Source organism: Camelus ferus, chromosome 13 (genome assembly GCF_009834535.1).
Source record: "Camelus ferus isolate YT-003-E chromosome 13, BCGSAC_Cfer_1.0, whole genome shotgun sequence".
Classification (NCBI taxonomy): Eukaryota; Metazoa; Chordata; class Mammalia; order Artiodactyla; family Camelidae; genus Camelus; species Camelus ferus.
The window spans coordinates 39,099,812-39,113,154 of record NC_045708.1 but is presented as its reverse complement, the minus strand read 5'-3'; the positions used below and the strand labels follow the sequence as shown (position 1 = coordinate 39,113,154).

The 13,343-nt window shown below is 50.4% G+C and overlaps 1 protein-coding gene across 4 annotated transcripts in view; it reads left to right on the top strand.

The window, feature by feature from the left end:
- Positions 1 to 7,698, top strand: part of SSBP3 (single stranded DNA binding protein 3) — a 157,898-nt gene extending 150,200 nt beyond the window's left edge. For all 4 annotated transcript variants that reach the window (XM_032494361.1, XM_032494362.1, XM_032494360.1 and 1 more), the window contains 4 exons: positions 4,591 to 4,669; positions 4,917 to 4,945; positions 5,053 to 5,154; positions 5,970 to 7,698. In XM_032494361.1, the coding sequence (XP_032350252.1) occupies positions 4,591 to 4,669; positions 4,917 to 4,945; positions 5,053 to 5,154; positions 5,970 to 5,999 (240 nt within the window). In that variant the 3' untranslated portion in view covers positions 6,000 to 7,698. The remainder of the gene's footprint in view (positions 1 to 4,590; positions 4,670 to 4,916; positions 4,946 to 5,052; positions 5,155 to 5,969) is intronic.
- Positions 7,699 to 13,343: the final 5,645 nt, after the last annotated feature.

Genomic DNA, 13,343 nt, shown 5'->3' with positions numbered 1-13,343 from the left:
ACGCACTTGCTGGACGGCTGTCGCTGTTGCTGGCCATAGAGAAGATGTTAAAACATCAGCCTGCTGTGAAGCTCTTCTCTCATTTGTAGCTGCAATGAGATGAGAATGGAGAATGGAGTTAACAGTAAAATAGAAATGTCGATGCTGTTTCTCCAAAATTGTTTGATGATCTTTAAAGAGGCCACAAGGAGTCTGGATGAGGATGAGTGTACTGCCCTTGAGCTGTTCGGGGTCTCTGGGTGGGGTTGTGACAAAGCTTCATACAGTCAAAGTAATGGCTTGCTTTTTGGACGTGAGATTGCTGGAGAACTCAAACGTCACCAGTAAGGGCAGCCAAGTTAGACAGGACTTTCTCAATTTCTTTATTAAAACTATAATTGGAGGTGGGGAGAGTATAGCCCCAGTACCTCCATTAAAAAATAAATAAATATAAATAAACCTAATTACCTCTGTCCCCAACTCCCACCTCCCCCCGCCGCCAAATAAAGCAAATGGAATAATCTTTAAAAAAAAAAAAAACTAACTTATTTAAAATCTAGCTTGGATCTCACAAGCTCAAATTACCTTTGTACTTTAAAACCATTTTCCCTGAGAAAGAGTGGTTTCATGAGTAATGACACCCAGTGGGCTTAATCTGCGTAGAAATGACGGGCATGGATGACAGGCGTTGCCTGTCTGAAGAACTAGATGAAAAGGGCCTGACAGGCGGCTGGTCTTCCAACACCAGTGTGTAGATACCATGTGGATGGACATCTCTGGGGAGCTGGAAGTGAGTTCTTACAGGTCCAAAACCCCGTGCGCGTAAGTGAAGTCCTAAGCGCCCTGTGTGCAGAGGTGGGGAGGACAGTTTGGTGTTGGCACATCGGACTGACAGCCCGGCTTCAAAGCAGAGCGGCAAGTCGGTGAATTCTCCACTCAGTTCTGTGTTCAGTTTTGCCACTACATGAAGAGAAAGAAGGGTGTCCCAGAGGCTGCAGCTATTCAGAGAAGCTTAGTGGAAAAGCAAGCACCGATTGCCTCATTGCACCCCTGAAAGCAGGGTGGGTCCCCAGGAGCTTTACTAGAGTCTGCTCTGGCCACGTCTTCACAGACTGGCTTGGTCTGATCCAGAAATGCGGCCTTGGTAGGCACCACTCGTGTTCTTGAAGATACTCAAAGGATGTAGGCGTTGTCAGGTTGGACTGACTCGTCCTTGAATGGATCATCCCAGGCATCTACCCTGTGAAAGAAGCAACACTAGCATTTTGTTCATAATTTTTTTTGGGGGGGGGGACAATTAGGTTTATTTATTTATATTTTAGAGGAGGTACCAAGAATTGAACCCAGGACCTCCTGCATGCTAAGCACGCGCTCTACCACTGAGCTATATACCCTTCCCTAAAACTTTTTTTTTTAATCTTTTAAAAAAAAAATTTAAAAAGGAAGCAGAGCAAAAGTAGCCTATTGTGATACAGGACAGGAAAAAATGTCATTTTTTAAAAACTAGGTAGCATCTGTTTAATCAGTCCTATAGTATTAGGTTCTCTCTTAAAAAAAATCTTACATTTATGTATTTTAATAAATACACAGTAATATAGTCTCCAAAATTTAAATGTCCAAGAGTTAAAATAATTTACTATGGCAGAAGACAAAAACATAAAAATGTTACATTTTTATGTAACAAATGTCATTTGTTTAGTTAGTCCTCCAATGTTAACTAGTTTGACTGTTGTTTTGTTTAATTAATAGCATATGTGTAACAGAAAACTAAATAATAAGAATAAACAAATGGTGCTGGGACAACTGGCTGTCCACACGCAGGTGAGTGACATTGGACTGCTTCCTTGCGACAGTACGCAAAAATTAACCCAGAGTAGGCCCTAGTCTGAAATGTCTGAGCTTAAACTATAAAACACTTGGAAGAAAATGTAGGAATAAATCTTTGGGACCCGGGTTACACACAGCCTTCTTAGATCCAACACCAAAAGCACAAGTGACAAGAGAAAGCTGAGTTGGACTTCATTAAAATTTTAAAACTTGTGTTTCCAGGGACACTGTCAAGAAAGTAAAAAGACAACCCACAGAAAATATTTGCAAGTCATGTGTCTGAATCCAGAATATGTAAAGAACTCTTAAAATACAATAATTTAAAAGACAACCCAGCTTAAATATGGACCAAGGATCTGAACAGACCTTTCTCCAAAGATGTACAAATAGCCAATAAGCGTGTGGAAAGATGCTCGGTGTCATTAGTTACTAGGGAAATGCAAATGAAAACTACGAGATACTATGTCACATCCACTAGAATGGCTAGAATCAAAGACAGTGATAGCCAGTGTTAGCGAGGATGGGAAGAAACTGGAACCCTCAGGGTCACCAGTGGGAACGTAAAGGGCGCAGCTGCCGTGGAAAGCGGTCTGGCAGTTCTTCAAAGGGTTCAGCAGTTGCCATGTGACCCTGCAGTTCCACTCATTGGAAATGAAATGAGAAATGAAAACGTCCACACAGTAATTGTGCACAAATGTTCACAGCAGTATTAGTCATAAGTACCAAAAAGTGGAGATTGCCTAAATGTCCATTGATGAATAGGTGAATAAAATGTGGTCCATACATACAGTGGAATATTATTTGGCCATAAGAAGGAAAGAAGTACATGATACGTTCTGCAGCGTGAGTGAACCTTGGAAACATGCTGAGCGAAAGACGCCAGCCACAAAGGTCACATACACGATTTCATTTACATGAAGTATCCGGAGTAGCTAAATCTGTAGAGACAGAAAATAAATTAATGGTGGTGTGGACCTGGGGGTTCTAGGCTTGAGGAGTGACTGCTATTGGGTACAGGGTTTCTTTTGGGGGTGATGAGAATGTTCTAAAATTGATTGTGGTGATGGCTGCACAGCTCTGTAAATATATCAAAAACCACTGAATTGTGTACTCTTAAGTGGATCAGTTGTGTGGTATGTGAATTGTATCTCAATAAAACTTAAAAATACCAAAAATACACAATAATATATAATTTAAAATACCTTTCAAATATATATGTTACAGTAATAATACACGTGCATAACTGAACATTATATTAATCACATCTTGAGGTTTTTCTTTTCTTTTTTTTTTTTGGTCTGGTATGGCTGTGTCCAGGCTTGGTTCCCTGAAAAGTTGGTCACCCTCATCCTCATGTCACTTGGATTAATAAGCGTGAAATTTGTTGCCAGATGGCAAAATGTGCCCCACAGTCTGTGAGCAGTGCTGGGAGGCCAGTGGGAAGGCGAGGATGCTGCACAGGGTGTGTGAGGCAGCAGGAGTGAGGAAGCGGCTCGGCCCCAGCCCTGCCCCTGCAGTTGCGTCATTTGGTCCCTGCTCCAGCCACTCTGTGCTGCCACCTGCTAGGAGCCCTCTTACTTCTGCTCAGGCAGGACCCCTGCTGAGAATGAGTCCATGACCTGTTTCTGCCTGTCTAAATTCTATCCCTCAGTTTTGATGCTCTGCCACCTCCTCCATACAGCCTATTCTGATTTCTCTGCCCTTTCTCCAGTGCCTCTCTCTGAAGCTCCAGCCACGCTTAGTCTGCAGCTCTCTTTGGATCTTAGCACATCTGTCCTGTGGGGTAGTTGGGTGTTTATGGCTCTGAGTTCCTTTTCCAAGCTGAGGCCTAAGTGTGACTCAGCTCTGTGTCCTCAGTGCCCAGCACAGGCCAGATGCCAAACAGTCCTCTGTTCTGCCACCTCCATCCTCTGTCCACCCTGGTGTTTGATCTGTATCACCGGGCCTTGGCTCTCCAAACTGGGCTCAGCCATCCCTTGGTGGCCATGTGATGTGACCTCTGGCCTTTGGTTGCTTCTTTCTGAGATGGTTGTGACAGTTCCAGACAGGCCTTGGGGGGCTGGTAGAGCCAATTGCACGTCTGGTCTCTGATCTGTCTGCGGTCAGTTCTGCTCATTAGTGAGCTCCCCCCATGTAGTCCCAAGGAGCGAACTCCTGTCACTGACACCCCAGCTGCCCCAACACCCCCACCTCACTGCTCAGTGAACCTGACCTCATCACCTCCTGCCCCAAGAAACATACTCATTTCTGAGGAGGAGCTTGGAGGAGGCTAGTGTCATGGCTCCAGGGCCAGGCTGCCTGGGTTCCAGTCCCAGCTCATCCATCTCCTGCCTGGGAGACTGTGGGCCAGGCATGCCCACTCTGTGCTTCAGTTCTCTCATCTGTAGAATGGGGAGGAAAAGCATTCATATATTTGCTTCCTGGCCTGACACAGTCGGTCACTCCATCTGTGTCTGTCTGTCTGGGGTTCTGACTGGTGAGCTCTGCACGCTGCCCCAGGGATGGAAAGAGCCCAAGGATGGGATCCAGGAGGCTTGATGGGAGAGCTGCCTCCGGGTGACCCAGGGCAGTCCCTTTCCTCCTCCAGGTTTGTGTCCTCTCCTGGTGTGGAGGGCTGAGCACCTCTGCCCCGCACAGTCCCAGGGGCCACGGAGGAGGCGCCAGCTCTGGCCTCCTGGTGTTAAATGCCCAGGCGTGTGGGAGAGTGCTCTTGTGCAGGGGCGTGGGAGCCCTGCCAGTCTCGCCGAGAGCCCGCTCAGCTGCCACGCTCTGCTTTTCCCCCAGTTCCCGATGGGTCCAGGCTCGGACGGCCCAATGGGAGGCATGGGCGGCATGGAGCCACACCACATGAACGGCTCGTTAGGTAAGTCAGTGTCCCGACCTCGTAGCGCTGCACCCTGTCCAGCCCTACCTGACCATCCCGGGAAGCTTTCTCTGCCTCAGCTCCTGGCTCAACTAGGCGTGGTCCACACAGCAAGAGCCCAAGAGAAAGATATTGCCTGGGTAGAACATCCTTTTTGCAGAAATATTCGAGGTTGGGTGTAAGGGTGTGAAGGCCTCTGCACAGAAGAGTGGGCATGAAACTGAACTGGGTTCTTTTTTCCTTCCAGGGTCAGGTGACATAGATGGACTTCCAAAAGTGAGTGTGTCTCCTCCCTGACAGCACCACCCAGGAAGCCTTTCTCCCAGTTTGGGTGGCAGGTTGCGGGGGGGCACAGGGGCTCACCTCCTCTGCTCTCTCTGCAGAATTCTCCTAACAACATAAGTGGCATTAGCAATCCTCCAGGCACCCCTCGAGACGACGGCGAGCTAGGAGGGAACTTCCTCCACTCCTTCCAGAATGACAATGTGAGTGTACCCCCGCCACCCTCATTCCTCCCTGGGCATCACCATATCCCAGTGGGCCGGTGTTCTGGCAGCCGTGTTTTGGGCCTTTCCAGACAGTGCAGAGCCCTCCCTTCCCCACTGCTGCCTGGTGCTGACTGCTGTCACCTGCATCTGACCACCGGCGGGGTCCTCTCCCGGGCGTCCATGTGCAGGCACAGTGCTTCCAGCGTTGATTAAGCTGATGTGGCTGGAAAAGCCCTGGCTGGGACTCAGGAGGCCCCGGCTCTGGCCCACTGGGTCATTGTCCCCGGGGGTCTGTTTTTACCTGTGCTGGGGAGGAAAGTTCCTGCCACCAGTGATTTCCTGGGATCTTAACTCAGAGGAGCTGGCCTTCTACTTTTCCACGTTGGGTTTCTATTTACAATCTCATTTGAAGGAATGACCGTGGTTAGGTAGCTTTTGAAAACCCCAGACCGACTCCCACCCCAGGGCACCCTGGCCATGCTCCGGCTTGTCAGACCCCAGTTCTCTGCAGTCAGGGGCCCCATGGGAGGAGGGCAGGGGCTGCTGCTTCTTCACCTGGAAAGAAGTGATGGTTTGGAGAGGGAAAGGGGGCAGGGGAGGCAAGTCGGCTCCCATAGTTCCTGACAGACGGGCACAGGCTGGTGCTGAGAGGTGGCTCCTAACCCCTGCCTCCTGGCCCTGCCAACCCCCTGCCCACCCAGCGCCATCACAGGCAACTCAGCCAGCCACCCGCAGATGGATCCTGTCCAGCTCTGTGCCTTCAGACTTCCACGAGGCTCTCAGACCCCCCTTCTCTGCTTTTCCCCTTCCAGTATTCTCCAAGCATGACGATGAGTGTGTGATTCCCCCCTCCTCTTCTCCGAGACGCTGAGAGAGCCGGCATTGCAGGCGGGAAGATGCCAGAAATTATGCAAGAAGAAGTGAGGTGTCATTACCCAGGAGCTGGGGGAGGGGCGTCTCCTGCTCCCCCTCAATCCCCACCTTCCCCTCCACTCCCCACCCTTCCCAATTTTAGTTTCATGCAATAAAAAGGCCGAACTTTTTATTCCATAAAACATGAAGGACAAAATTCAAAATAAAAATATATTTCAAGTCAATGACCAGAGAAATCCCACCCCTTGCCCTTCCCTGAAAGGACCTTTTATGTACATGACACTTTTTTGTTGTTTTTTGTTTGGGGTTTTACCGTTGTTGGGATTTTTTAATTTGTTTTCAGGGGGGATTTTTTGGGGGAAAAATTTTTAAAAATGGAAGCTTCTAGCAAGCCCCCCCAACCACCCCAATCTCTTTGCTTTCTTCTTTAAAAAAAAATGAAAAAAGGACAAAAAAAAAAAAAACACCAAGCCCTGTTGTCCGTCTGTACCTAAGCCCTTCCACCAGGAAAACTAGTCTAGGTGTGAGGTCTCACCTGTCTTTGTAGCCATCTAAAAATAATAATTATTATTATAATAAACTGGGCAGTTTAACAATCGGTGGTTTCCTTCAAAAGGCCTTCTTTGGAAAGAAAAAAGGAGTTACCCTTTCCACTTGGGGTTTTGGTTTGTGCTGACGGGCAAGGGAGGGGCAGAAAACTGTTTTGTTTTTGCTTGGTTTCTCCCGGCGAGGTGGCGACAGCAGCTGCACAACTTGGACCCCAGACCCCCTTCCCCCATTATGTGGCCGGAGGGGCCAGACCACCGACCGCTTTCAGGATCCCACCCCAGCGGAGATGCGCTGTGACCCGGTGGCATGCACTGTGTTCCCAGGACTGCTTCCTCCTCTCTCTTCTGGACCTCCCTGCCCTCCTGCCCTCAGCCCCCACCCCAGTCTTCCCAGCGAGAATCCTGCCAGCGGGGCGGTGGCCTGGAGCAGAGTTGGGGAGGCCGCCCCCAACAGGATGGCTATGACCTGGGACATGGAAACTGCGACCTCCGAGTTCTCATCCCTCACCTCGTCCCCATCGTGTGTGCGGGCAGTGTAGGGCTGGAGTTTGGGCTTTCTTTTGTTTTTTCCTCTTGATTCTTCCTTTTTCAAAGATGGGATATTGACCAGAATTGCTCTGTATATGCTTGGAACTGGATGGAAAGACTTTGGAATAGCTGTGAGGGGCAGGGGGCACCAACAACCAAACAGATGTGCTGTTTCCGGTCTTGTTTTTATTTTCAAAAACCAACAAACTCGACAGTGGAGCCTGTCCCCTCCCAGGAGGGGTGACTCATGGCCTCCCTCACCTCACCACAACCCCATTGAAACCTCTGTGTCTTGCCCTGAAGACACCTGAATTCTTTGTACATTTACACCCTCCTCCCCGCTCCCCTGTAGCTGGTCTTTGTTTTCTTCCCTCCCTTCTGATCCATGTATATCATATTATGTGAGATATCATCTGCCTGAAAAAAGACCTTGTGCGGATTATTGGGAACATTGTAGCTGTTTCTGTGTTTTTTCTTACCTTGTAGTCTGGTTCTGAATTAAGAGAGGAAAAAAAAAGTAATTATGATACATTGTAGTTTGTGTACGATATATGTTGATAACGTTTTATTAAAGGGACATCTTTTTTCCGCAGCCCTTCCTGACATGTTTGGGGGAACGTGGGTTGGAGTTTATTATACTGATTACAAACTGCCAGGCGACTGGTTGGGCAGAGTTTTTGTTCTGGCGCCTAACTGGATTTTGTTTTGTGTTTCAGGCATCAGCCTTCTTTTCCTGGGCATGTTAATTCTGCATTTTCTATGGAGAGTTGAGGAAGGTGGGTTGGGAGGGGGGAACATCATCTCACTTCAAATATTTGAGGGTATCCTGAAAGGCAGTTTTGGTTTCTCATCTTGAGAAGACATTTTGGTTTGCCAGAATCTCTTTTATTTTTCTGGAAGTCAGAAAAGGTTCCTGGGGCACTGTGTGTTTCCAGTGGAGAGTCAGCTTCAGCTAGGATGGCTAGGATGACCCTGTGCGCTGCAGCCATGCCCTGCTTTCTGGAATTTACCCCACAGGTCCTAGGGTGCTGCACCACAGGGAGGCTGAGTTTCATTTTTTCACCTCCAAGGCAATGGGGAGCCCTTGAAGGATTTGAAGAGTAGCACGGTCCAACTTGGATTTTAGAAAACAGTCCAGGCCGCATCCTGGAAGACAGCTGGATGGGGCTGGACAGATGTGGGGAAACCCAGCTCCAGCCACCGTCTAGGCAAGAACTACTGAGAACTGGGGCGGGGGGAGTCAGCATCGGTGGATGATGATTTGAACATTTAGAAAGTAGAACGTTCTGATTCCCTGGAGATCTGGGACCCTCATCTAGGTCTGCAGAAGAAAGGGAGGGAAACACATGGTGTCTGAAGTAAAGTGTGGTCTCAGTCTGCCTTTACAAGGTCTGAAGGAACCGGTTTCAGACCTTGCCTTTGCCACTGCTTACTGGGTGGTTGTGGGCACATTAGTTTATACCTCTATCCTCAGTTTCCTCAACTATAAAATGGGGGTAACAGTTTACCTATAGTGGTGGCTGTGAGGATGTTAACATTTGTGGAGTGTTTAGAACGGTGCCTTTTACATAGTAAGAGTAGAAGTGTTAGCTGTTAGTGGAACTGTTACTCGTTTGGAGAGAGCCTAAATGGATGTGATGGGGAATAGCTGGGAGGGTCTAGAAGATTCCATCTGCCGTTCCCTCATCTGGGAACCAGGTTTCCTAGTCTCTTCCTCAGCACAGACACCTTTTAACTACTGGAAAACATCACTGTCAGATGAGGAGATGCAGGCTGTGACCTGCACTAAGGATTTTGAAGAGGCGTTTGTTCCACCAGCAGTGAGCACCTGCCCTGTGCCGGCCTGACACTGGGCAAAGGAGAAGATGGAGGTGACTGGCGAGCATCCACTCAGTACCCCTGCTGTCCCCATGCTCCCCAGAGCAGGACTCGGGCACAGATGGGAGAGGGAACCCAGGTCATGGGGGCCCTAGCAGAGAGGAAGCAAAGGGCCTGCCAGCCTGTAATGAGAGCCTGCTGTGCCCAGCTCTGCTGGGGGAGGACACCAGGTGCCCTAAAATCCCACCTCAGCCTGTGGCCCCCCAGCACCCCCAGAGTTGCCTTTACCTCACTCATATGAGGCCCTGGGGAGGGCTGGTTTGGGGTTGGCCTTCTCAGCAGGTCTTTGAGGAGGGGACTGGGTTAGAGGTTCAGTGGGAGGTAATAACTGGGTTATTTGGCTTAGAGACCTATAATCCCCACCTTCAAATCTTGACTGGGCAGTCCCCTGATCGGATGGGTTGTGGGGCCCCAGAGAACAGAGCTGGGACCCTGGAGTTGAAGCTATAGGAAGACATTCCTCTGAGGTGTGAGAACACTTAGCAGCCAGAGCCGTTAAAGAATGAAAGGCTGCACTGAAAGGTAGTAAGTTCCCCATCACTGGAAGTGTGCAAATGAGCTGGGGGAAGGATAGGTGGCTGCATGTGTTGGATGAGGTACTGGTTCCTGGGATCTTAGGTCAAAGGTAGAAGGGAAAACAAGCCCCTTTTCAAGGGCAGAGCTGGGGGTAAAACCAACTCACTCTGCCCCCTAAGTCCCTCCCAGCTTTTCAGCTGTTTCATGGCTCTAACAGACTCTCCATATAGACTGTTGACTCCTCCTGCTGAAGACAAGGCCAGACAGTTGGACAAGTGCTGCAGAGGAGGGAGGGCTGGTGGTTATAGGCCGGGGAGGGGTGGGGATCTGGCGATGGAGCCTGGGCCTCCCGGCCTCCTTTCCATTCCACAGACACACCCACCCCACGCCCATCTCAGAGCTGTGGCACTTTCCTCCGCTCTGTTCCTGGCCTGCCCCGCACTTCGTTTGGTCTCTACTCAAATGTTACCTTCTCACGGAGTCCTCACCCAGTGAGGTAAATACCCCATCCCCAGCTGCTGATGGCTCACACTGTATCCCTTGCTGGGTGCTGCCCTTGGTCCCCAGGGAGCTGCCTCACCCCAGGTTTCACCTCCTCCCAGGTGGCGGCCGGTGGCCAACGATGGATGTGGGACTTCAAGGCCCCCAACTTGGCCTCAATTTGGGATGACTCTGAAAGGCCCCCCAGCTCTGACCAGTCGTGCCCTCCTGACTTGCTCACAGGTCTCCGGAGAGTGCTCCCCCTGTCAGCCTGCTGCTGCAACTCCCCCTCAGAGCCTGGTCCAGAGAACTCTTCTTTATATCCTGACATGTCCCTCTTCCCTGCCTCCCGACACTGGAAAATCAGCTCTGTGAGAGCAGGGACCTTGTTTTGCTCCCTGCTCTAGAGCTAAGGCCTTGCAGCCTGCCTGCCACATACTAGGTGCTCATGGACACTTACGGGACAAATCAATCAAGTGGCTGAGGGCTTATCCTGAGCTGAGTTGTGGGCACTAGGAGCGATCTGTAACAAGTGCACCTCTCTGCAGGTTCCCTAACATATCTGGGGAGAGGGGTCCCATAAACAAGGTGGTCTTCCAGCAGCCAGGGAAGACAGTCCGAGACACTCAGCTCACACACATGCTTTAAGGGACTTTCTCCCACCGCAAAAGAGGAAGCAGGGAGATGCTGCCCAAAGCCTGGGGCGACCCCGGACTGCTCCTTCCCCAGCCTCGGGCCTGCAGCCTCAGGCCAGCATCTGGCAAGCATCCACCCTAGGTCCAGCCTGAGACAGCCTAAAGGGCCCTTTCAAAGTAACCTCACCCTTTCACGGGGCTTCTGAAAACCTTCAGACCCATCTACTTGAAACCTCCTGGTCAGATGCAGCCCATTAATCCAGTGGGGAAAACCTGAAAGGGAGGTGCTTTAACCCCATCTCATAGATGAGGAAACCCAGGCTTTGAGTGGGAGCTGGAACGCAGAAGACTCTCGGAAATGGCTTTCCCTGAGTCCACTGATGTCTGCTAGAAATGAACCAAGAACTTTCTAAAGGATCAACAAGACGCTTAAACACGTAACCAAGTGAGAGTATGTTCACACGTGCTCACAATGCCAGTGTCAACATTTTAGTTCCAAACTTCCGTTGCTTAGAAGTCCAGGTCCCTATAGTGGGATTTTTACAGCAACAGTGTGACCTCCACGTCCACCCTCCTCATACAGTACTTTGGATTCCTTCCTCCAGACTCACTCTGAGTAGGTGGGTAGTCTTTTCTCAGGCCTCAGGCCAAATAGGGCCTTAAAATCACCTTGTGTTTTTCTCCCTCCCTGTGTTTAACGAGGAAAGGAAGGTAAGAAGAGGGCGGTGAGGATGAGGTACGTGGGCGTTTGGGGCTTGGGAAGGCGGGCAGGCCTCTGTGGAGGGGCAGCTGCCACCACGTATGAATTTTCCCGCTCTTTACACCCCCCACGTGGGGCCTAAGCCCCTGCCGCCTCGCCTGTGGGTGCAGAAGCCAGAAACTGCCAGTCACCGCTGCTTCACCTGGCAGATCAGTTGCAAGGGGCTTTAAGAGACAGCAGTGGGTGCCAGGCTCTAAGGCACAGACCAAGGCCAGCCACTGGGGCTGTCCTCACTCAGGTTGGGACGAGGGCCTAGGCCTGCCCTGCAACACTGGCCCCCTTCCAGGGCAGTCCTCAAGATGCAAGGTCATCTGCTGACTGCCCTCCTACTCACAGTATCCGCCCCACACACTCAAGCCTCAGGCTCACTTAGCCCTCTCGCTCTCCACTCTCCCACCGTCTCCAGGGGGCTTCTGCCCTCTCAGGCTGGCTTCAAGCCACCACCACCACTCACCCAAGAATAACCGCAATGGCCTCCAGCTGGACTGTACAGTGGCCCTGCCAACTCGTCCTCCACACCCCCATAGAGTGTTCTTTAAAAAATCCCTTTGACTCAGCAATTCTGCTAGGCATGTATCCAGTGGCTGTGCTGGCAGAAGTACTGAGATACGTGAACAAGGATGCTCACTGCAGCATTATCTGTAATAGCTAACAACTTGAAATAACCCAAATGTCCATCGATAGATATTAATGCAGCCGCTCAAAAGAACATAGCTCACAGGTGCTGATGTGGCAAGATACCACGAACCCAAGGTATTAGGTGAAGAAAAGAAGGTGTAGAAGAGTCTATAAATAGGACACTAAGTAACGTGCACACGTGTCCTTATTATACATACACTTTTAATGGTGCTACGTAAGAAACTCGAAGCTGAGGTCACCCTTAGGGAAGACGACTAGAGTTGCTTGGGTGGGGTGACAACTTCTATATGGGGAAGCCTGAACTGCCTGGCATTCAAGGCCCCCTGAGAGCTGGCCCCACCCAGCCTCACTTCAACCTCCCTGCACCCCCCACTGCTAACCACTCCCCGCTGCCCCAGGATCCTCTGTGCCTCCCTGCTTTCGCACAACTGCTGCCTTCCCCCGTAACCTCTTGACACAGCACCGCCAGCTCAGTCTATCCTTTTCCTAGTAATCCGTCCTCCCACCCTGGCTCCCGCCCAGCCTACCTTATAAAGTGGAAGGGGCAAAACCTGAGAGTCAGACACATGGAGCTGGAAACAGCACTGTCACCCATGGAGGCGATGTGGACTTCCGGACCGGTCTTCAAAGCGGTCCTCCCGCAGCAGGAAGTACCCTGGCTGACTGCTCTCGGCAATCTTCCTGGAAATTGTGCTCAGCCCAACAAAGGCATGTCACCCAAGGTCTCGCCTGTGTTAGGAGCAGTGTTATCTGATGACTGGGGACAGGTCACCAATACCTGTAGGAAGGCTCAGCACCTCGCCTCCGCGAGGGACAATTCTGCTCCAGGGTGCCCATGGAGCTGGGAACTTGTTGAGGCCTCAGGTGCAAATCCACTGAGCTCAGTCCCTCCTCCACCCAGTGCTGCTACCATCACTCCCTGCAGGTGCCAATCCTCAAGGCTCTCTCCAAACTTCCACCTACAAATCTCTATCTCCATCTGGGGAGCTGACCTAAAACATCAGCTGCAAGACCTTCAGCAGTTCCCTATACTACCTGAGCTTCTTCACCTGCAGGGCCCAGAACAGTGCCCAGCACACAGAAGGCAGGCACTCCATACTTTTCTGGAATATGGAAATGACACATACCTTGCAAGGGTTGTGTGAGGATTTAACAAGATGCTGTATACAAGGTGCCTGGCCTACAGCAGGGCTTGATGTCATTTGAACAAACAGGTCAGCAGAAGCAGGGATGTACTCAGTTCATTAACCAGGATACTAGTGAGAAATCCACAAGGAATTTTCTTCAGTCATTGTGGAATGTGTCCACAATTTAAATAATCCCATAAGA